The 25,062-nt window shown below is 43.8% G+C and overlaps 1 protein-coding gene across 1 annotated transcript; it reads left to right on the top strand.

Moving 5' to 3' along the window:
- Window positions 1-510: 510 nt before the first annotated feature.
- On the top strand, window positions 511-10,037 carry LOC143416102 (protein NLRC3-like). Its single transcript, XM_076881482.1, has 6 exons — window positions 511-540; window positions 576-762; window positions 891-2,691; window positions 3,770-3,943; window positions 4,309-4,482; window positions 9,327-10,037. The coding sequence occupies exons 1-6, from the start codon at window positions 511-513 to the stop codon at window positions 9,517-9,519; spliced, it is 2,559 nt and encodes an 852-aa protein (XP_076737597.1). The 3' UTR covers window positions 9,520-10,037.
- Window positions 10,038-25,062: the final 15,025 nt, after the last annotated feature.

Below are 25,062 nucleotides of genomic sequence, written 5' to 3' on the forward strand. Positions count from 1 at the left end.
TCAGTGAATTTGATCAAATGACTCATCAGTTATTGATCTGTACTACACTGATCTACCACGTTAGTAAAGCTGGTGTTCTGGTGGTGGAGGGAGACTCGGATCATGTTCTGGTTTTGGAGCAGTGATCTGCTGATGGTTCAGTTTGATGAGCTTCTTCAAAATCATCCCTGACATCACCACTGAAAGGACGTCCATGAAAACAGACTGAAAATTACTGATATGTTCACAATCTGAGAGTTTAAAACTTGACAGACTTGATTCAGATGAAGTTATTTGAGCAGAAACTCCTGGATCTTTATCCTGTGTTGATCTAATCCTTCATGGTTCCTCCACAGAGTGGAGCAGCAGAGCTCAGAGGTTCCCAGTGGTCAGTCTGCCCAGCAGCATCAAACACAGCTGGACTCCATATTTATGGTCTGTACATGTACAACAACTACTGTTACATCTGTTCTGTTCACAGTCATCTCCATGCTGCTCTTTGTAGACCAGTGGATCGTCAGTGTGTCCAACATGGATCTGATGTTTGGCTCCATGATTTCAGTCTGATTGGCTCATTCATAAATATTCTGTTCCAGCTGCTGGAGGACAACATCATCACTTTTGTGAAGAACGAGCTGAAGAAGATCCAGAAGGTTCTGAGTCCAGATTACCCAGAATGCTTAGAGAGTCAGAGGAGCAGCAGCAGAGAGGCGTTTGTGAAGATCACAGTGGACTTCCTGAGGAGAATGAAGCAGGAGGAGCTGGCTGACCGTCTGCAGAGCAGTAAGAGGATTTATCTAAAGATTTAAGCTGCTGGATAAATGAACATTTTCCAGAGATGGAAGATGGAGCAACATGTTTTAAAGATTAGTTCTTTTTGGAATTGAGTGTTTATTTTTCTTCTCATTCAGAACTTCAAGCTGCAGTTTGTCATCGTAACCTTAAATCCACCCTGAAGAAGAAGTTCCAGTGTGTGTTTGAGGGCATCGCTAAAGCAGGAAACCCAACCCTCCTGAATCAGATCTACACAGAGCTCTACATCACAGAGGGAGGGACTGCAGAGGTCAATGATGAACATGAGGTCAGACAGATTGAAACAGCATCCAGGAAACCAGACAGACCAGAAACAACCATCAGACAAGAAGACATCTTTAAAGCCTCACCTGGAAGAGATGAACCAATCAGAACAGTGCTGACAAAGGGAGTGGCTGGCATTGGGAAAACAGTCTTAACACAGAAATACAGCCTGGACTGGGCTGAAGACAAAGCCAACCAGGACATCCAGTTCATATTTCCATTCACTTTCAGAGAGCTGAATGTGCTGAAAGAGGAAAAGTTCAGCTTGGTGGGACTTGTTCATCACTTCTTTACTGAAACCAAAGAAGCAGGAATCTGCAGCTTTGAAGACTTCCAGGTTGTGTTCATCTTTGATGGTCTGGATGAGTGTCGACTTCCTCTGGACTTCCACAAAACTACAATCCTAACTGACCCTAGAAAGTCCACCTCAGTGGATGTGCTGCTGATAAACCTCATCAGGGGGAAACTGCTTCCCTCTGCTCGCCTCTGGATAACCACACGACCTGCAGCAGCCAATCAGATCCCTCCTGACTGTGTTGGCATGGTGACAGAGGTCAGAGGGTTCACTGACCCACAGAAGGAAGAGTACTTCAGGAAGAGATTCAGAGATAAGAAGCAGGCCAGCAGGATCATCTCCCACATCAAGAAAGCTCGAAGCCTCCACATCATGTGTCACATCCCAGTCTTCTGCTGGATCACTGCTACAGTTCTGGAGGATGTGCTGGAAACCAGAGAGGGAGGACAGCTGCCCAAGACCCTGACTGAGATGTACATCCACTTCCTGGTGGTTCAGGCCAAAGTGAAGAAGGTCAAGTATGATGGAGGAGCTGAGACAGATCCACACTGGAGTCCAGAGAGCAGGAAGATGATGGAGTCTCTGGGAAAACTGGCTTTTGATCAGCTGCAGAAAGGAAACCTGATCTTCTATGAATCAGACCTGACAGAGTGTGGCATCGATATCAGAGCAGCCTCAGTGTACTCAGGAGTGTTCACACAGATCTTTAAAGAGGAGAGAGGACTGTACCAGGACAAGGTGTTCTGCTTCATCCATCTGAGTGTTCAGGAGTTTCTGGCTGCTCTTCATGTCCATCTGACCTTCATCAACTCTGGACTCAATCTGCTGGAAGACAAACAAACAACCTCCAAGAAATCTAAATTATTTAACAAACCAAAACTTCAATCTCTCCACCAGAGTGCTGTGAACAAGGCCTTACAGAGTCCAAATGGACACCTGGACTTGTTCCTCCGCTTCCTCCTGGGTCTTTCACTGCAGACCAATCAGACTCTCCTACGAGGTCTGCTGACACAGACAGGAAGTAGCTCACAGACCAATCAGGAAACAGTCCAGTACATCAAGAAGAAGCTCAGTGAGAATCTGTCTGCAGAGAAAAGCATCAATCTGATCCACTGTCTGAATGAACTGAATGATCGTTCTCTAGTGGAGGAGATCCAACAGTCCCTGAGATCAGGACGTCTCTCCACAGGTTATCTGTCTCCTGCTCAGTGGTCAGCTCTGGTCTTCATCTTACTGTCATCAGAAGAAGATCTGGATGTGTTTGACCTGAAGAAATACTCTGCTTCAGAGGAGGCTCTTCAGAGGCTGTTGCCAGTGGTCAAAGCCTCCAACAAAGCTCTGTGAGTACATTTGTACTCATGTCTTTACTTTTAACATAAACAGTGTAATGTGTGATGGACCCTTAAAAACTTAAACATATTTATTTACATGATCATCAGCACTAAATACAGTATATTATAGTTAATGTTTGATAGCAGCAGTAAATGTCAGTGTCTTAAACATATCTGGGTGTCAGCTTTTATCAAAGTCATATCCAGAATCATCCTGTAAGTAAACTTTATTCATACAGCAGCTTTCACAGGTGAAAAACCACAAAGTGCTTTACAATAGAAACAGGCAATAAAAACATTAAACAGCAAACACTGAACATCATACAGCCTAAAACTAGTTAAAGGCCACTCTGAATACTAGAGTCTGAATAAATGAGTTAGTGGGACCAGTAACAGCCTTTAACTGGAAGATCTCAGATGTGAGAAGAGCTGTAGGATTGTAGAAAGTCAGAAATATAGACTGGGACTTAAAGTAAGGACTAAAACTTTAAATAAAGCCTAAAATGAACTGGTTACCAGTGTGAAGAGATTAAACTGGAGTAATGTCCAGTCTGTTTCATGTGCTGGTTAAAAGCCTCGCAGCATCATTCTGTACTGACTGAAGATGTTCAAAGTCTGTGATGGACCCATAGGTGATCAACTCCCTCATTCCTCCTCTGGTCTTATTGCTCAGCTGAAGAGGAGTTCACTTCTATATGTTACAATCAGCATCACCAGTACAGCTCCAAGGATCTGCAGCTGCTGGCAGATTCAGTCATGCATGCTTGATTGTTTTTCAGTCTCTCAGGTCAGATGAAGTCATATTCTTTATGAATCAGCATAAGAAGTCAATAAAAATTCAAAGCAAATCAAGATGAGCGTTTATTCTTGTTTTAATAAATATATGAGCGAGAGGGACCTTTTTAGTCTAAAGTTATAATCATCTGCCACATTTCTAATCTCTTTACTACGTGGACTTTTAAAATATTTTCTGTTCCCCCAGACTGAGTCTCTGTAACTGGTCAGAGAGTTCATTTAACTTGTCATTTGATAATAGTTTGTTATCAAATTACAGTTTTTCAAATTGTGTTTTTATTTTGTTTTTTAGCCTGAGTGTCCCTGATCTCTCAGACAGAGGCTATGAAGCTCTGTCCTCAGTTCTCAGCTCCCAGTCTTCTACACTGAGAGAGCTGGCCCTAAGTAACAACAACCTGCAGGATCCAGCAGTGAGGTATCTTTCTGCAGGACTGAGAAGTCCACACTGTAAACTGAATACTCTGAGGTGAGATCAAGATATGTTGTGCTTTTCATCAATTGACAGAATTAACCAATAAGAATCCACTAAATGGGAAAAAAGTCAGTTAAACTTCTGTAATAGTTTTATGATAATTTAATGAGCAGAGAGTTATTGATCAATATGTCAGCTACTTTGGTGCTAATGCACTGCCCGGCACATGGAGCCCAATTGGCATTTGCAATAGAATACCAGAATTGATTGACCATTGTCAGTTAACAAATGTCAGCGTCATCCATTTGTTGACTCTCAGTAAAAACACAGGATTAATTGCTAAATCTAATAACTCTTTAGTGCACCCTCATTGCAACTTAATAACAGTGTTTGTTTAATGTTTATCTGTCATTTTTCAGACTGAGTCACTGTAAGCTCTCTGAGAGAGGCTATGAAGCTCTGTCCTCAGCTCTCAGCTCCCAGTCCTCTAGTCTGAGACAGCTGGACCTGAGTAACTCTGACCTGCAGGATTCAGGAGTGAAGCTTCTGTCTGCTGGAGTGAAGAGTCCACACTGTAAAATGGAAACTCTCAGGTCAGGATTTAAAATTTTCCAATGATGATCACGTTAAACCTGATTTCTATTACTGCATAAACAGGAAATTGATTTTTAAAAAAGTCTTAATGTAGAAATTAGTGTCTGGGGTTTTTAGTGATATTTGTTTACTTTCTGTCTTTCATTTGCAATGAAATGTCCCATCTGCTCCTCTGAGTCCAAAATCTTTATTTTAGCAGTGCTTCATCCACCAAACCTTCTAGTTCGATTCCTGTATGCTGAAGGTTTTTACAGAGCTGTTTGTTCAGATATCAGAAATTTATTTTCAGAAACATTTAGTAATAAAAATATGATCAATTGATTATTTCTGACTGAAAAGATGAAATATATATTTGGTCATAGTGATATGACTCATTACCTCACTTAAACATAAAATGTAAACAAAAATTCAAAACAATAGATTAATACAAAACAGAATTTGACTGTTGAGCTTAAAGTGAGCTTCAATGTTATCCACTTCCTGTTTTATTTTGGTAGTTATCGTCTCTGATTTTTACCCCAACATTGTCTACATTAGTTTCAGCTGTAGAAGGTTTTATTGACTGTTTGATTTGTCACTTTTTTTAACTATAATTGTTGACTTATAAGCTATTGCTTAAAATGTATTTTCATTAAAATACCAAATAATTTATTACTTTATCATCTAATTAGATTATAATTCTGTAAATAAGAGTGATAGTGTGGCCTGTGTGGGTTGTCTTCAGGTTCTCTGCTTCCTCCCACAGTCCAAAAACATGCATGCTGGGTTAACTGGAGATGTGTGATTGTGAGCATAAATGTTTGTCTGTCTAGCTCTGTTTCTACCTGGCTACATCACCGTGGTTACTGATGCTGAACCAATAACCTGGTCTGGATCAGGTTATGTTCAGTGTTTTTGTTTAAAATCAGCTGAAGCGCCTCATTTTCACTGATTCTTTCATTTACAGAAAGCTTTAAGTGAGATATAGATTCAGTCATATGTTACTAATATTACTTTTAACCTGAGTAGCGAAAGTCCGCGGTGATCTGAAAATGATGTGCCGGGAGTTGTGCCGTTCTCTGCGGCTTCAGTGACCCTCGAGCTCTCGACTAGCTATCGAGTTGGTGGGTAACAGACGTCTCCGAAAACGTCGAAGCACTTTTGCAAATATGCGATATCTTGATAAACCGAGCAGATATTTGAAGTTTACACACCCACATTCTCCCCTGAAAATATGTTAAAAGTTTATTTTGTGACCCAGGAAGATTAATAAGAGTAATTTTAAAACTTAGTAGCGGTCGCCATTACTGGAAGCTGGAGTTTGGCTGGGCCGCACTATGAATTCTGGGATATGGTGGGCCACGAAGGACACACCCGACCCATCCTTCAAATTCGGGGAAAGGAGGACGCATTTGTCGGCTGCATTCAGAGGAATTTGGACAGCCTTCGGTGCGTCGCTGTGACGTAATCGGTCTACAAATGTGTCCTCAGGAGGATGCAGCCCATGAATTTGTACACACCGAGCCTGCGTGCTGGTAGCACCTTAGCCACAGCTCGGGTGTGGAGGAGAAGCTGAAAAAGAAGGTTTTCTAGTTTGTAAGGAGGAAAAAACTGAGAGGACTAAGTGAAAGAGAGGCTGGAGAGTAACGCAGAGCAGCAATGAATGCTGCTCACACAGTTTAGACAGTTTAGCATCAAATGTTCGAGTGAGTTAGCTCCCAGCTAACTAGCAGAGCAGCTAACTAGCAGAGCAGCTAACTAGCAAACCAGCTAACTGCACCCACAAGCTGCGACTGCGTCTTTCTAACAAGAGCGTCAGACACGCAGACTGGTTTTCTTTGTGGATGATGATGTGTTCTCACACTGATCCTTCATGATGATGCTGTCATCCACCCACTGCTCCTGGTGTTGCCAATTCCTCAGTAAGGAAAATTGCTATTGGCTGTCCTAAAAGTCGCTGCAAGTCGCTAAATGATGTCATCGCCTAATTTGGATAAATGGTCATGCTAATGTAATTGTAACGTACGTTGTAGGAGAGAAAAATAACATCGTGGAAGAGACATAGCGTGAGTAAAAAACGTCCTGGAATGCATTTAAATAAATAAATCATAGTTCTGTCTGTAACTATTACAACACTCTCACCACATTTGTTAACAATTCTCTCAACAAATGTGTTTTTCCTCGTTCTTTGTCATCCAGCTGAGACTTTGGGTATAAATGTGTCATAAACAGGATAAAGCAGTGCAGGTTCAATGTAATCAAACCTCAGACTGAGTTCAAAATCATCACCTGTCCCTGATACCACATCAGCACCAGAACCATGATGTGTTTACTCACATTTAAAAAGGTGGAGGGCAGTGTGAATGGACTGTTGTCATTGGTCTGAATGTGCTTCTATAAACATGTGCTCTTCATTATTGATGTTTTCCTAATGAACAGAAAATGAGACTTAACAAAATCCTTCTGACTGTTGTTGGAGCAGGTTGGGTCCTGGGTTTGAGTCCCCCACTGTACCACAGGGGCTTCTAGCTTTGTTTCACAGTGTATAGAACAACAAATAAAACCAAATCACAAAAAAACACATCAGACTTTGAGGGTTGAACCAAGGATGAGGAAGCAGACTCGGCCCCAAACATCTGGATATATGGATGGTTACCAGAGCAACCACAGCAGTGTGCTCTCAGTATATTTAGTTGTATAAAGGTGTTTGTGGTGTGTTGCAGCTGAAGCATGTATGTTGACACAGGGAGAAAATAGTGTGAGGACACTGTTCACAGCAGTCACAGCTCGCTGCCTTCAACAGTCTCTTCCTTCCTTGTTTGGATGTCACTGATATCATCTTCTGCTCTCACACTGACCACCTGTTGGAGCTAACATGCTAACATGGAAGCAGCAGGTATGCCACCTGTGGCAGCTGAGGTCACGTGATCTGAGTGTTTGAACCACACGTTGGAGCAGCGTTTCCAAACATCTGCACTTCAGAAGCTCCAAAGTGTGGAAATGTCACTGTGGAGCGTCTCGTCGCTATCTAAGAGATTTTCTTACCTCTGCAAAGCGAAGCTTGCAAACAGCACCATAGTTTGTCAATCCCAACCAATCAGAGCGCTCCTTATGTCACGTCACATGACTCGTGTGTTTTCCTCTTTGATTAGCACCCAAAGAACTAAAGAAAGGTTAAAAGGACGTTCAGCCAATCAAATCCCTCCTAGCAACAGGAAGTCTAGAGAGGAAATGGAGCAGAGAAGGAGAATCACCAGTTTAAATGTCTGAGTTTTAAACTGGTGACCCTCTAAAGAGGCTTTTATTGACTCTTTCTGTTTTCTTTACAGCTTTTTTCACCATTTAAACTGTTTAATATCAGATTTAGAAATAACTTTTGGACAGTTTTTCTACATTTGCACTAAAATATGACATCAGTAATGACTTTCTGACTTTACGTTGGACTAATCTAACGACTCAGCCTGGCTATGTTGGACTGGGTGTGGAAGCAGCTCCCAGTTTGAGTTCAGGAGACAGACACCCTCTCTACTTTGAAGATCAGCTTCAAACTTTCCTTTTTGATAAAGCTTATAGTTCGAGCTGGATCAGGTGACCCTGAACCATCCCTTAGTTATGCTGCTATAGGCTCAGGCTGTTGGTGGACTTCCCATGATGCTCTGCTTTCTTCTCCCCTCTTTTCACTCCTGATGCTTTTATATGTCACTACTGCATGTCCTTAACTTTTGTCTCTCTGTTTTGTTCTTGTCTCTCTGAGCTCATCTCTTCTCTTTCCCCTCACCCTGCAACCAGTCATGGTAGATGCTCCTCCTGGAGCCTGTTTTCACTGGGAGGATCTTTGTGTCAAAGGGAGTTCTTCTTCCCACCATCACCAAGTGCTGCTCACAGTGGATTGTGTCGCGAAATCTATCAATGTAGAGCAGTGAGACAAACCACGGAGGCCCCAGAGAAGTGCAATCAAACGATGAGTTTATTAACACACAGGAGAAAACATCAGCCTATGTCTTCTGACAAAAATACATGTTGTGGACACTTACAAAGCAGTGGGGTACACGCCCCCCCATGGCGTCAATAAAAATAGTCAGAGTAAAATATGTTCCAGACATTAGTCACAGTTAATGGTACATCTTGTACATCTTTAACGGCTATAAACAGACATAGAACTTCTCTTTTCTGTAACACCTTCCATACAAGGTAATAAACTTCAAGCCCTCAGGGTCTCTGGGGCTAATTATTGACTCTGGTCATCTGTTGCCAAGTAGAGTAAAATATAGTGAGACACCAAATGAGTTAAGGCCTCAGGCCTGACACATTCCTAGATTATATGTATTGTAAGCATCCATGCAATCATCCTGTTCTAGTTTCCCTCAGCATGGATCACCTGGACAGTCACGCCAGTGAAGCTTAAGACCCTTAATGAACCGAACATCAACTCGACATAAGCACAAATATGCAATGTGTATGAAATACTTCTGACCGTACTTGTAATAAGAGTTAACATAATTGAAGGATCCTCAAATGAACATGTTCAATAGACAACTTTAATGCAATATCAATACTGTGAGAAATATTATTAGATGGAATAATGCTGTAAAGAACATTATTAATGCAGTTATAATGATGAAGATTATATGGCAGCAATAAAAGAATTTCTGTATCTCCACAATTGTCTGATGTTTGGGACTTTCTCTCTGATATTGGAGGCTGTTACCTTACACTGTTAAACAGCTTCAGATGACTGTTGTTGTCCATTGGGAATTGTCACTTTTAAATAAAGTTACATTGAATGGATGTAAATGGATAGATGTTATTGTGACAAAGAGAAAACGATTGTTGACAGATTGATTGTTGTTTTGTGTGTCTGCAGTCTGTCAGGCTGTCTGATCACAGAGGAAGGCTGTACTTCTCTGGCCTCAGCTCTGAGCTCCAACCCCTCCCATCTGAGAGAGCTGGACCTGAGCTACAATCATCCAGGTCCCTCAGGAATAAAGCTGCTGTCGGCTGGACTGAAGGATCCAGGCTGGAGACTGGACACTCTCAGGTATGGAGAGAATGTCTGATAGAGGAGGAAGAGCTGGAAACATTTCCTGTGTCCTTCACTCACTTCCTGTTTGTTTCCTGCAGATGAGACATGAACAATCACACATGCAGGAATATTTTCAGGGTCAGACACACTAGTCTAGCTGGATAGTACATGGATATTTATGTAGGGGGTCTCCAAGGAGTCTGTTTGCAGGAACATTTAGGTCACAGGTGTACCTGAGATAGATACCAGTGTACCTAATAAAGTGTCAGCTAACATTTGGAAATGGAAGCTTAAATAATGACAAACTCTACATTCACAGCTGAATTCACAATAAATTTGTTCTCAAGTGCACATTTTTCTGTTATTGTTCTCAAACAACAGAATGAGAATGAAATATTGATTCTAACAGGGCCCATAAACTTTACTAACTAAACATTACTGTGAGCAGCTCCTCCATCACTTCAAAACTGTCATCAACACCACGGACATACATTGGGAGCTGGGCAGTGTCGGTGATGTCTGTGGTCTCATCAAGAGCGACTGAGTATACACTGAAACATTTGGCTTTCTCACACAGTTGGTCATAAATGTCACTTGACAGGTCAGAAATGCGATCTGCTGCGGTGTTGGCAGAAAGGCTGATGTTGCTAAACTGACCTTTCTTTCCCGGACAGACTATATTTGCAGCCTGCAATATGCACTTTTAGACAAATGCACCTTCTGTGAATGGCTTCCCTGCTTTAGCAATCATCTCACTAACCACGTGGCTCCGACTGCTGCATTATTCTCTTTGGTTGCTTTCTTGGAGAAATCTTGCTGCCTCAGTAGATCTGTTTTAAGACTGGCAACCCGGTTCGCTCTCTCGTCTCCCTGGTATTTTGCATCCAGCTCAGCATGTCTAGTTGTGTAATGACGTTTCAAATTGTATTCCTTGTGCAGCGCAACTTTCTCTGTGCAAATAAGACAGGTCGGGGTGCCCCTGTGCTCAACAAAGAAATATTGCATTTCCCACTTTTCCTGAAATTGTCGGTGCTCATCACCAACCTTTCTCTTCACCGCAGGCTTTGAAAAAGACATGTTTGGGGCTATGTGACATTTATAATTCTACTTGGTGTCACTGTCGCATTGAAGTTTCAATCAAGCGTTTAGCCGACGGACGGGGAACGTCTCAACGCGTAGAGAACGTCATTTCTGCTTCTTTTTCTTGCAACCGTAGCACGGCGATCGGCAGATAAAAAGCCGGTAGCAGTCTCCTTTGTTTTTACGCTCGATGTTCATGTCTTTCATGACGACACGAACACCGTGGCGTTTGCAGATGGTAGAAAGTGCAGGGATAGCGAGCGCAAAAAAGGCGACTGCTCACGGCGCCGGGCTGTTGTTACAGGAGAAAGAAGCGGAAATGACACCGTGACATATAACAAATAACATCAGCTGTTTCTGATGTTAGTTGTTTTGACTGCTTTTACATTATATTGAAATATATGTAATGTTCATGTTTGCTGCAATGCAAACGCAGTGATGCAAATAAAAACATGGAGCCACAAATTACGGTGCGACCCTATAATTAGTCCGGGTTACCGGGGACTGTTGTTGCCGATGAACAGGTGTCGCTATGTGACTGCAGACTAAATTGGGCTGCATTGAGTTCATGACTTTTCTTTTATCCCGCCGCCTACGCATCACTGTGAGAGTTCATATGAGATCTCTCTCTGTGGAAAAATAACTTTAAATCCCACTGACGTGTGTATAAATCTATATACGTATAATGTCCCGCTGGGCAGCAACTTAAAAAAACAACTTTTTTTGAAGTGTTGTGAACGCAGCGCGCTGGGGCGAATGTCGGCGTTTGCCCAATAGAAAGGAGGAAGCCAGCCAGGCACAGGAAAGAAAGAAACACTCCAGGGCAACGCTGCTGGAACTTTGACTCATTGAGAAATGTTTCCCTGCTTGCATCAAGCCCGGCTGGTGTCCCCTGAGATCCATATCCCACCCTGATTGGTGGGTTAATTCAGCTCCGCCCACAACACTGTAAAGTGTCATACATTATCAAACTAACATTACATTTTCATATTAAGGTGGGGCCAAAAACTATCGTCCTGCGGGCCGCAATTGGCCCGCGGGCCGCGAGTTTGAGACCCCTGGTGTAGGAGGACACCTGCTCTGTGTCTGGTTAAGTATAAGAGCCCTTTGTTAGGGGGACCGCTGGACTCTTAGCACCAGCTTTGGGGTCACAGGGTCACATCTGGAACACACACACACACACACAGACACACACACACACACACACACACAGACACACACACACACACACACACACAGACACACACAGACACACACAGACACACACACACACACACACACACAGACACACACAGACACACACTATGCACAGACTGGTACTCTTTGTTCATACCTGTGTAAGACGTCATAATGAACTTGTGCATATTCATGTAAGCTCAATAAAGAGCAGTGTTACGAGGGAGCAGACGAGAGCGACTGAGGTCAAGTGAAGGAACGGCGCTGTCACAGTTCTCTCCCTCATCAATTGTCTGGTTCCAGCGGTGGGTCTGTGCTAGACGACCCATCACCAGCTTTTTCCACTGGTTACCAGTACGTGGTAGAATCCACTTCCAGATCTGGTTGTCTTTAAATCTGTGAATGGATTGGCTCCATCTTATCTCTCTTTAACAAAAGAATCCAAGTGGAGCCCTCAGGTCTGCAGATAAGCAGCTTCTGACCAGAACTAGACGTAAAAACAGAGGTGAGCTTTATCGATGGCTGCAGCCAAACTCTGGAACAGTCGCCCTTCACATCAGGTCGTCACCAACACTGGACATTTTTAAAAGCCGGTTGGAAACACATTTGTACTCTGTAGCTTTCAATCCTGACCAGTCTTTATAGTCATTACTGTGTATGTTTCCTATTTTCTCTCTACTCTGTGCAGCACTTTGGCTCAAGCTGTTTTTAAATGTGCTGATAAATAAATGTAGATTTCTTTGAATAAAACAGTGGAGCCGAGCTTTGAGCTCAGTGTGTAACAGTGTGTGTGTGAGAGCCATGTAATGTCCATGTGTGCATGCTGACTGTGCTGCTCTGACCCCCCTCCTCCTTTCAGGGTGGAGCCTGCTGGAGTCCGATGGTTGAGACCAGGTCTGAGGAAGTGTAAGTGTGTTTTTAATGGGATTCATGAAAACAAAGCAGCACACATTCAACCATCTTCATCATGTCAGGAGTCATCATCAAAGTGTCAATCAATGAACAGATGATGGATCAATAACTGCAGCTGGATTGTGTTTGTTCTCTCCATCAGATTCCTGTCAACTCACAATCGACACAAACACAGTGAACAAATGGCTCCAACTGTCTGACAACAACAGGAAGGTGACACATGTGGAGAAGGTTCAGTCATGTCCTGATCATCCAGACAGATTTGATGGTTTTAATACTCAGCTGCTGTGTAGAAATGGTCTGACTGGTCGCTGTTACTGGGAGGTCGAGTGGAGAGGAGAGGTTTATATATCAGTGAGTTACAGAAGCATCAGAAGGAAAGGAGGCAGTGACTGTGTGTTTGGAAACAATGATCAGTCCTGGAGTCTGAGCTGCTCTGATGATGGTCCTCAGTCTGTCTGGCACAATAACAGCTACACATCCATCTCCTCCTCCTCCTCCTCCTCCTCCTCTGTCTCTAACAGAGCAGCAGTGTATGTGGACTGTCCTGCTGGCACTCTGTCCTTCTACAGAGTCTCCTCTGACACTCTGATCCACCTCCACACCTTCAACACCACATTCACTCAAACTCTTTATCCTGGGTTTAGGTTCTATCCTGGTTCCTCAGTGTCCCTGTGCTGAGTGGAGTGTAAAGAGTGTCTCCTGTTACAGAAACACTCTGACTGTTGAACAGATAGTTCAGTCTGTACATGTCTGTCTCTTTCACTCACAAACACGTTTTCAGATTCATGGATTCAATCAGTTGATGTTTGAAACTCTTCTAAATGATTCCTTGTAAACTTCTTCAGTCACAAACAAACAGGAAGTGATGTCACATGTGTTCCTGTCCACACAGCAGAATGAGTCTATTGCTGACAGTGATGTACAAACAGAGTGAGCATTTCTGAGGCCCAAAATAAACTGAGTAGTTCACTGAATGAACAATGGACTGTGAGCTCAGTTCCTTCATCATTAGTATGGATTATATATGTATATGTATTATATTAGTATCATATATATCAGGTGCTGCTGCTTTCAGTCATTGTGCAAATGTGCTGTTTGTAAGCTTGTAAAGCTGCAGTCAGCTGAGACTGAAGAAGTCACCTGATCAGTGAGCAAACGTTTCTGAAAACGTCCAGATGAACAGAATCAACCTTTTGGGATCAGCCAGCAATGCAGCATCATTGTTGTTCAGCTTCAGAGGTTTGCAGGAATGAACTGATGACCAGAAACAGCTGCAAAGTCCAAGAAAATACCAGCTGGAGTTCAGCTGCATTTGAAGAAGTCAAAGAAAAGTAAGGATGGCAAAGGGCGACGTTTTCTTCCAAAGAGCTGCAAACATGGTCGACGCCTCATTAGAAGAATCATCTGGACATTTGTGAGGAACTCTAACCAAGAAAGCAACGTCACACAGATCCAACAGACAGTTTCCATGACTGCAAGTGTTGAGTGGAAAAATGCTACATTGCATTATTGCATCCTCTCACCACAGGAGGCGCTGTTGGCACCACTGATTGCTGATCAGCTGTTCTCTGATGATCTGATTGATACTGTGAATAACGGGACTCACTGAACTCTGTGACACAGTGAAGATTACAGAGTTTAACTTCAACATCTGACTGACGTCACACAGACAGAAGGATGAACCAGTGAGGCACAGAACACAGTTACTGGAGATACTGGATCAGCTCCATGTGAACCTCTGATGGAGAAGCTGCTGAGCCAGAGAAACATCAGGACATGACAGCAGCTGCACTTATCTAACAACATGTAGCAGAGCTGATCTATGTTAGAGGATCTATCACAGCAGCTGAAGCCAAAGTCCAACACTGGATACCAGCTGAGCCTGTGCTGAGTGTAGTGTTACAGGAAAAGGGCAGAAACACTGGTAGCTCCCAGTGATGCTGACTGGGGCACAGAGCTGAATGATGCAGCATCAGGACACTGTTTCAGTCTGACTGACAGAGAAACCTGTAGCTGTATCTACATGTGAGGCAGAGGCCACACAAGCAGCTTTCTATGTTTCACAGTCACTGAGATCTTCAGTGGGGGTGGACATGCTCCTGTACAGACCTCTGAGGAGAACCAAGGTGCAGTCAAAGAGTCCAGTCTGTCCTCACAGATGTGAACATGTGCTTTCATCAGGTCTGCTGTCAGCTAGCAGGCTCACATCAGAATCACTGTTCCTGAAAAACACAGTCTGTGTGACATCATCAGTCAGCTGATGGTCCCAGATCTGAATGGTTTCTGTCTCTACTGAGGAAGTCAGAGAATATCACTGAGGTGTGGATCAGGTCTGAGTGAGCTGTGGAGGGACAGCTTTAAACAGTCCACAGGTCTCACGTCCTGCTCAGTCTGGTAGCAGATACCTCGTATTGTTCCAGATGTGCTGACATCAGCAGCAGCACAGCTGTGTGATACCATGAATCTCAGTTATTGATCCAACACACAGTAAATACAAAGATCAGGATTTCTGAGAGTAATCATTATGAGTCTGAACACATGATCACTGAATGTTAGTCTCCACAATAATAAGCTAACACAAGCAAACACAGCTTTCAGCTCTTATTTTGAAACTGGCTTACAGTGGGGCAAAAAAGTATTTAGTCAGCCACCGATTGTGCAAGTTCCCCCACCTAAAATGATGACACAGGTCAGTAATTTGCACCAGAGGTACACTTCAACTGTGAGAGACAGAATGTGAAAAAAAAATCCATGAATTCACATGGTAGGATTTGTAAAGAATTCATTCGTAAATCAGGGTGGAAAATAAGTATTTGGTCAATAACAAAAATACAACTCAATACTTTGTAACATAACCTTTGTTGGCAATAACAGAGGTCAAAGGTTTACTATAGGTCTTTACCAGGTTTGCACACACAGTAGCTGGTATTTTGGCCCATTCCTCCATGCAGATCTTCTCGAGAGCAGTGATGTTTTGGGGCTGTCGCCGAGCAACACGGACTTTCAACTCCCGCCACAGATTTTCTATGGGGTTGAGGTCTGGAGACTGGCTAGGCCACTCCAGGACTTTCAAATGCTTCTTACGGAGCCACTCCTTTGTTGCCCGGGTGGTGTGTTTTGGATCATTGTCATGTTGGAAGACCCAGCCTCGTTTCATCTTCAAAGTTCTCACTGATGGAAGGAGGTTTTGGCTCAAAATCTCACGATACATGGCCCCATTCATTCTGTCCTTAACACGGATCAGTCGTCCTGTCCCCTTGGCAGAAAAACAGCCCCATAGCATGATGTTTCCACCCCCATGCTTCACAGTAGGTATGGTGTTCTTGGGATGCAACTCAGTATTCTTCTTCCTCCAAACACGACGAGTTGAGTTTATACCAAAAAGTTCTACTTTGGTTTCATCTGACCACATGACATTCTCCCAATCCTCTGCTGTATCATCCATGTGCTCTCTGGCAAACTTCAGACGGGCCTGGACATGCACTGGCTTCAGCAGCGGAACACGTCTGGCACTGCGGGATTTGATTCCCTGCCGTTTTAGTGTGTTACTGATGGTGACCTTTGTTACTTTGGTCCCAGCTCTCTGCAGGTCATTCACCAGGTCCCCCCGTGTGGTTCTGGGATCTTTGCTCACCGTTCTCATGATCATTTTGACCCCACGGGATGAGATCTTGCGTGGAGCCCCAGATCGAGGGAGATTATCAGTGGTCTTGTATGTCTTCCATTTTCTGATGATTGCTCCCACAGTTGATTTTTTCACACCAAGCTGCTTGCCTATTGTAGATTCACTCTTCCCAGTCTGGTGCAGGTCTACAATACTTTTCCTGGTGTCCTTCGAAAGCTCTTTGGTCTTGGCCATGGCGGAGTTTGGAGTCTGACTGTTTGAGGCTGTGGACAGGTGTCTTTTATACAGATGATGAGTTCAAACAGGTGCCATTCATACAGGTAACGAGTGGGGGACAGAAAAGCTTCTTACAGAAGACGTTACAGGTCTGTGAGAGCCAGAGATTTTCCTTGTTTGAGGTGACCAAATACTTATTTTCCACCCTGATTTACGAATAAATTCTTTACAAATCCTACCATGTGAATTCATGGATTTTTTTTTCACATTCTGTCTCTCACAGTTGAAGTGTACCTCTGGTGCAAATTACTGACCTCTGTCATCATTTTAAGTGGAGGAACTTGCACAATCGGTGGCTGACTAAATACTTTTTTGCCCCACTGTATTTAGAGAGCTGTGATGTGAGCGTGCCTGGCTCTGAGGCACTTGGGTCAGCCTCTGTTGTTTAGAAGTGTTACAGACTGTGAATGACACAGACCTGTCAGTTTCCATGTTTGTCTGTAACACAGCTCAGGGGCTCCATGCTGAACGCATCCATCCAGTGTTATTGATCCAGGACTGATACCAGCATTGGGATCAATACTACAACACACAATCACATGTGTCCACGTGATGCAGTTTGAAGAGCAATCAGATGTCTCTGTATGAGGAGGCGGGGTCACAGGAGGTTCACAGAAACTCTGCAGCAGCATCATCAGCTCACATGGAAACTTTGATGATTCACTTCTGTGGTGTTTTTACAGAAACACGTCACAAAATTAGCTCCACCTGTTTTGTGAGCTTTGAGTTTCTTGTCTTCATCCTGGATTCTTGTGTTGCTGTTTTTACACACAGCAGATATTTCCTGGTTGCTTCCTTGATGACCACATGAAGCTTTCTGAAGCTTGGATTGAAAACGCTTCATTACTCAAAGCTTTCCAACACAGGCCTCTGTGCTGCCATCTGGTGGACAAACATGTGAAGTGCAGCGTGAAGCTACAAATGAAACTGCTTCAGCTACGTTTATATAGAACATACTATAACCTATATAATGTGGAGATCAGGGAAATTATTTTGTTGCTACTGTTAATAATCATCATCATTACCATTGCATTAATAATATAATCTACAGCATTGATATTGCATTCAGATGTTTAAACATTTTGGTACCCAATTAGCCTTTACTACAGGTGCAGTTATAACCACTTTAAACTGTTGAGTTGAATCTATGATCTTAAATGCTTTTGAATGCTTGTTATAATCTTAAGTGTGTATGGGCTGATTCTGTTGATTCTGAGTCCACTCTGTGCAAAGTGTTGACAGGAAACTGCAGGTTTGCAGAGCGTGCTTTTGCAAAAGTGAAACTAAAAGCAGAGTGTAAGTGCAGCTGATTCTGAGGAGCTGTTTGGATGATGCTATTTGAATAACCAGGTTGTTCATTATTATCTTTTATACTTTTATATTCTTTTATTAAGCTTCTAGTAGAGGTTCTTGATTAAAACATTTATTCAATATACTACATATATAGTTTTAGTAAACTGCTAACACATGTGAGAGTGGCCTCTGTGACTGCGAGTGTTAGTAGGTGAGAGGTGACACAGAGTGCCAAGTGAGGTCGTGACACACACACACACACATAGTAGATACATTCAGTTATAGGTGAGAGGTTAATCATGTTTGCTTGCAACTGCGGGCGTGCAGAAGTGGTATCTTACTGCAGAGCATGGTCTGTGGTTTTGGAGAAGCGGCAGTCAAAAGGTTGACAGGAAACATCTGCCATGAAGATAGAGATAATGTTCTTTTCAAACTGTGTTAAAAGTCATTGTGGTTTTGATTTGACGTATGTATGTATGTATCTGTGTGACGTTGAAGGGGCGTCATTAAATTCAAACCCCGATGGTATAAAATATCTGTTTATGCTTTGATTAGTCGGAGATCAGCGCTGTCTGCGTACGGCGCTGGTCCCCCCACGCCTGTGTTCATTAAAATCAATTGTTTGACCAAGCTCTTCTGGACCTGGTTGTTTGTAGTCTCCTTCCTCAATATTTGAACCTTAACAATAACTATATGTATAGTGTATTATGTAGGTGTTAGAGCTGGGGGTAGAACTGCTGATGGCCTGGTTGTTATTTATGTTCCCCATGGTTCACCAGCTCTCACACAACATCAGCACCAATGATCCACGTCCTTATAAACCTCTGAATCAGGTCCTGAAGCAGTGACGTCCTGAGTGAAGACCTCACTGATCACATGACTCTGGTCACCTGGACTCAGTGTTTCTGAAGCAGTGTGCTGGGTTTTTAAAAATACGTGGCTGCTGCCTGATGTTGGGCCCACAGAGGAAGACGACTCACTCGCTCTTCTTCACTTCCTCCTTAAACATGTGGAAGGAGAGCAAAGTGCTGCCAGACTCTTATTTCTGACAGGAACAGATGAAACCACAGCAAACTGGTCCAGTTCTTCATCTTCATCACAATCTGTTTATTTCTGATGGTGTCTTCAGTCTGAGGTTTGAAGTTTCCATGTCTGTGTGATGTGTGGTGTGAAGGCTGCTGGTTAAACTGGGACTCACTGTTTAAAGCACTGAGTGCTCATAGAGAGATGCTCCATGAGTCCCAGTACAGACTACAAACATGGTGGAAACTTAGCTTTGATATCCACACACTCTGCACGTCTGTGAGGAACTGTGATGAAGATGTGCAGAGATCTGTGTCCAAACAGGAGAAAGACTGTAAAGACTCTGTGCTTCTAACAGCCTCTGCTAACATATGTGAGGCTGTTTGTTGTTGTTGCCATGGAGCTTTGCACTGTTTGGGTCAGCAGGTCATGTGATCAGGTTTGTTCTGCTGGACGATGGTTCAGTGTCCGGTTTGTTTGCATTCATCAATAAATATCTAAATAAATCAAAGACTCCATGTTTGTTCTTTCATCATGTGACCTCTGCTCATCCATCTCTGTGTGTATCAGGATACATTTGGTTCATAATACACAGAAAAATCAGAGTTATTACCTGTAATAAATGTGAAAGATTCCTGCAGTGATAACCAGGCAGGACTGAAACACATCCAAGCTGTCACCACGGTAACAGCACCGCCCATCCACAGGTGAGGGGAGGAGCAAAAAGAGGGACTTTGACCATTTTATACTAAAAACACTCAACTAATGTTTCTAATATGAAACAAATAAGCCCACATTAATGTGAGCGTTTATTAAATAATAATAATGATGATTTCCTCCTGATCTCATTTCCACAGCAGAGAAAACTGTGGTGTATATTGAGGTGGAGGGTGTGGTCTGTGGCTCAGGTGTAGAGTGAGGGTGGGGTGCACCACACAGTACTGAAACACTCCAGCAGAGGGCGCTGTTAAGTCCTTATTGTAACACAGTTACTGTGTGCAGTTAGACTTCATACATAATCTGCACTTATTTCCATCAGACATGCTGTCAGTAAATGATTGGTTTCTATTGATTCTACTTCCTGTTGACTCGTTTGATGACAGTGAAACAATCACAGCTGATTGTGTGATGATGTAAACTGTCACTGTTACATTCAGTGTGTGTGACATAATGTTAGTGCAGGCTGATAACAGCCTGGTTCTGTTAGAAACACATGAACGTGTCCATAGATCAGTGTGTGTTTAACATGAGAGCTTCAGCCCTGCTGATGTGTTAAATAAAGACATGCAGGAAAACTGATGAGACTCTGAAATAACTCTTTATATTTATAATGTAACTCTGCATCAAAAGAACAACAAAGGATCCCAGACAGGTTTCTGTGAACAAAGACCATTCTGATGTTTCTGTGTTTCTAACACTTTGACATTATTAGTAAACAGACTGCAGTGAGCAGCATTTATAAAGAGCTTCTATATAAAGATATGACAGCTGTTTGACAAGTTTATCACTCTGTGTTTGGACCTGATCAGTCCAGCTGTTTACTTGAAACATGTTCATTTACCTGTTCTGTTATATTCATGTTCTTGTCTCTGTTGAAAACACATTTTAATGTCCCTCAGATTTTTCTCCCAGATGAATAAATATAAAAATGACACAAACTGACTGCAGCTACTTTTTGTCCTTTCTGTCAAAAACCTTCATGTGACTCATGAGAGACACGTTTCAGCTGTTTGTGACAGATCAGAGGCCAACAAGTCATTTATAACACTTTCCATCATTGTTTAAAGTTCTCAGTGTTTCTGTGTTGCTGCGTATAGGATCTCCCAGCATCATCACTGTGCTGTCCAATCATTGTGTGCGAGGTTACCCTTATAGTGCGATGTGTGTTTGCACAAAGAGAAGCATGTGTGTCAAATATAAATAAGCACAGAACAGAAACAGCTGCTCGTTTCTTCTGTTTAGAGTCAAGTTAGTGTTTTGTGTCTTTGTTTGAGGCCTGATGTCGAGCAGAGGTGTGTGTAACTGCACTGCTCTGTTATATGTGTGAAGTGTGTGCTTCTCTTCAGCATCATCTTTGTCACTGCTGATTCCTTTGTGTCATCATGTGTTGAGAAGAGAGAACAGTTATAACGGAGGAGCAAAAGGAAGCCCTGAAATCTGCATCAACAAGGAAGTGTTGGCTCACCAGTGATCCCAGCAGAGCCACTGGTTTGGCTCCAGTTGTTCTAGATTCAATGATGTTGTTGCTACAGATACATGTCAGCATCTTTATTGAATTTAATATGAAGCAGAAATGGTGTCATTAGGAGAAGAAGAGGAGAACAAGTCCGGCGAGGAGGCAGCAGCTCTTAAAGATGAAACAGCAGCTCAGCCCTGAGCTCAGAGAGCTGCACATGAAAAAGCTCCTCAAGCAGATCCTGTCAGAGGTTTGTCATCAACAGGAGGAACTGTTCACATCATAGGATGAAGATGCTGTCAGCTGGATGAAGAAGGTTATTTAATGCAAAACGTTCACACTGAAGTCAAATTGTTGTCGTGTTGAACAGATTCATGTACTGATCAAATCAAATCAAATCACTTTTATTGTCACATCACATGTGCAGGCACACTGGCACAGCACATGCGAGTGAAATTCTTGTGTGCGAGCCCCACAAGCAACAGAGATGTGCAAACACAACAACACAAACGAGCAAAATACAAGAATGGCCAACCTGAAACTAATAAATATATGTACAATATATAATAGTGTATGCATTTCTGGATGTGTATACTAAATATTTTCCTACGTGTGTGTGTGTGGTGTGTGTGTGTGTATGCACATTTTTACAAATTAAATAGTTAAAAAAAAAAAAATAAAAAAATAAAAAATAATAATAATAATAATAATAATAATAAAATATATAAAATATACAGAGTTGAATATGTGCAAAACAAGTGGCATTTATATACAGTGTGGAGTGCATAATGTTAAAGTTCCAGTAGTGAAGCTGAGGTGTCTATGACGTGTTCAGCAGTCTGATGGCCTGATGGAAGAAGCTGTCTCTCAGTCTGCTGGTACGGGACCGGATGCTGCAGAACCTCCTTCCTGATGGAAGCAGTCTGAACAGTTTATGGCTGGGGTGACTGGAGTCCTTGATGATCCTCCCCGCTTTCCTCAGGCACCGCTTCCTGTAGATGTCTTGGAGGGAGGGAAGCTCACCTCCAATTATCCGTTCAGAGCACCGCACTACTCGCTGGAGAGCTTTGCAGTTGTAGGCGGTGCTGTTGCCATACCAGGTGGTGATGCATCCAGTGAGGATGCTCTCAATGGCACAGCGATAGAAGGTCCTGAGGATGCGGGGGCTCATGCCGAATCTTTTCAGTCTCCTGAGAAAGAAGAGGCGCTGCTGCGCCTTCTTCACTGTTTTGTTTGTGTGACCACGTAAGATCCTCAGCCAGATGTACACCAAGGAACCGGAAGCTGCTCACTCTCTCCACAGCAGCGCCGTTGATGGTGATGGGGGTGTGTACTTCTCTGCACCTCCGGAAGTCCACTATCAACTCCTTTGTCTTTGCGACGTTGAGGGTGAGATGGTTGTCTTGACACCAGTGGGTCAGGGCGCTGACCTCCTCCCTGTAAGCTGTCTCATCACCGTTGGTGATAAGACCCACCACTGTAGTGTCGTCCGCAAACTTCACAATGATGTTGGAGCTGTTAGTGACTGTGCAGTCGTAGGTGTAGAGTGAGTACAGGAGAGGGCTCAGTACACACCCCTGTGGAGCACCAGTGTTCAGTGTGATGGGGGATGAGGTGATGCTGCCCAGTCTGACCACTTGGCGTCTGTCAGACAGGAAGCTAAGGATCCAGCTGCAGAGGGAGCTGCTCAGTCCTAGATCCTGCAGTTTCCTGTCCAGCTTCGAGGGAACGATGGTATTGAATGCTGAGCTGTAATCTACAAACAGCATTCTCACATACGTGTCTCTCTTCTCCAGGTGTGACAGGGCAGTGTGTAGTGTCAGGGCTATGGCATCATCAGTGGACCTGTTGTGGCGGTATGCAAACTGTAGAGGGTCCAGTGAGTCGGGTAGTGCAGAGCGGATGAAGTCCCTGACCAGCTTCTCGAAGCATTTGCTTACGATGGGGGTCAGGGCTACAGGTCGCCAGTCGTTCAATGAGGAGATGGTGGAGGATTTGGGTACAGGGACGATGGTGGCCATTTTGAAGCAGGCTGGGACTACAGACAGAGAGAGGGAAAGGTTGAAGATGTGCGTGAACACTCCAGCCAGCTGAGCCGCGCATGACTTGAGGACGCGGCCGGGAATCCCGTCCGGACCAGTAGCTTTGCGTGCGTTCACCTTCCTGAAGCACTTCCGCACATCCTCCTCAGACACAGTGTGCGCACTGACGTCATCCGCGGTGCGCACACTGTCCGGTCTCATGGTGTTCGCTGTGTCGAATCTAGCGTAGAATACGTTTAGATCCTCACACAGAGAGGCCGTGGTCTGCGGTGTGCTGGTTTTCCCTCTAAAGTCTGTGATCGTGTTTAGTCCCTGCCACATACTCCGAGGGTTGTCAAACTGTTGCTCCACCCTGTCCCTGTACTCACGTTTGGCTGCTTTGATCGTCTTCCGGAGTTGGTAATGTGCGTGTTTGTAGTCCGATGTGTTCGCGGAGGCAAAGGCGGTGTTCCGTGCCGCCAGTGCCGCGCGAACATCTCCGTTAATCCAGGGTTTTTGATTTGGGAAGGATTTAACTGTTCTGGATGGGACGACATCTTCCACGCATTTCCTGATAAATCCACAGACTGAGTCTGTGTATTCATCAATGTCTCTGGCGGCCACGTGAAACATTTCCCAGTCCGCGTGATCAAAACAGTCCCGCAGCGCAGACTCCGATTGGTCCGTCCAACAGTGCACCGCCCTCCGGGTTGGAGCTTCCTGTTTCAGCTTCTGCCTGTAGGCGGGCAGGAGCAGGATGGAGCAGTGATCTGATTGGCCGAATGGGGCGCGGGGGAGGGCTTTGTACGCATCCCGGAAAGATCGTCTCCAGAATGTTAGAAGAGCTTCAATGAATCATTAGAAACAACTTACAGCTGCACAGCTGTGTCAAACACATCTGTGTGTCATTGTGGGATTGTTGTGTTTCTACATGTGACACACGTCTAAAACATGCACACAATCTGAACACAAACAGGGACTCATGTGTTCCCACAGCCAGATGCTGAGAGCCATTTCCTTGTAGTCCTGTGTCTACATACATGAACCATTAGATGTTATTGGAATGATTGTCAGCTCTGATAGTTTCATGTGTGTTTAGCTGGACGCTGTTTGATCCTCGACATGTTTAAAGGTGTCCAGTCCTGAGACACTGGGGCTGGAAACAGCTGTGATGTCATTGGACTGTCACACAGACAGAAGTGCATGAAGTGAGCAGCCGAGGAGCCGCTGATGTTTTGGATTCAACAGCATTTGAAAGGTCGACACAGACACATTTGCACACAGAAAGCTGAATCTGTCATATGCCACAGTGAACTCACTGTTCAGTGTTTTTCAGGAAGCTTCTTAACTGCCTCTGCTGCCAAACAAGCAGCTGATGTCCTTGAGAAGAAGCTGAAGAAGTCTTCAACAACAAATACAGGATACCAAAATACCAAAAAGTTCTACTTTGGTTTCATCTGACCACATGACATTCTCCCAATCCTCTGCTGTATCATCCATGTGCTCTCTGGCAAACTTCAGACGGGCCTGGACATGCACTGGCTTCAGCAGCGGAACACGTCTGGCACTGCGGGATTTGATTCCCTGCCGTTGTAGTGTGTTACTGATGGTGACCTTTGTTACTTTGGTCCCAGCTCTCTGCAGGTCATTCACCAGGTCCCCCCGTGTGGTTCTGGGATCTTTGCTCACCGTTCTCATGATCATTTTGACCCCACGGGATGAGATCTTGCGTGGAGCCCCAGATCGTGGGAGATTATCAGTGGTCTTGTATGTCTTCCATTTTCTGATGATTGCTCCCACAGTTGATTTTTTCACACCAAGCTGCTTGCCTATTGTAGATTCACTCTTCCCAGTCTGCTGCAGGTCTACAATACTTTTCCTGGTGTCCTTCGAGAGCTCTTTGGTCTTGGCCATGGCGGAGTTTGGAGTCTGACTGTTTGAGGCTGTGGACAGGTGTCTTTTATACAGATGATGAGTTCAAACAGGTGCCAT

The sequence above is a fragment of the Maylandia zebra genome, unplaced genomic scaffold, assembly GCF_041146795.1.
Source record: "Maylandia zebra isolate NMK-2024a unplaced genomic scaffold, Mzebra_GT3a scaffold11, whole genome shotgun sequence".
Taxonomy (NCBI): Eukaryota; Metazoa; Chordata; class Actinopteri; order Cichliformes; family Cichlidae; genus Maylandia; species Maylandia zebra.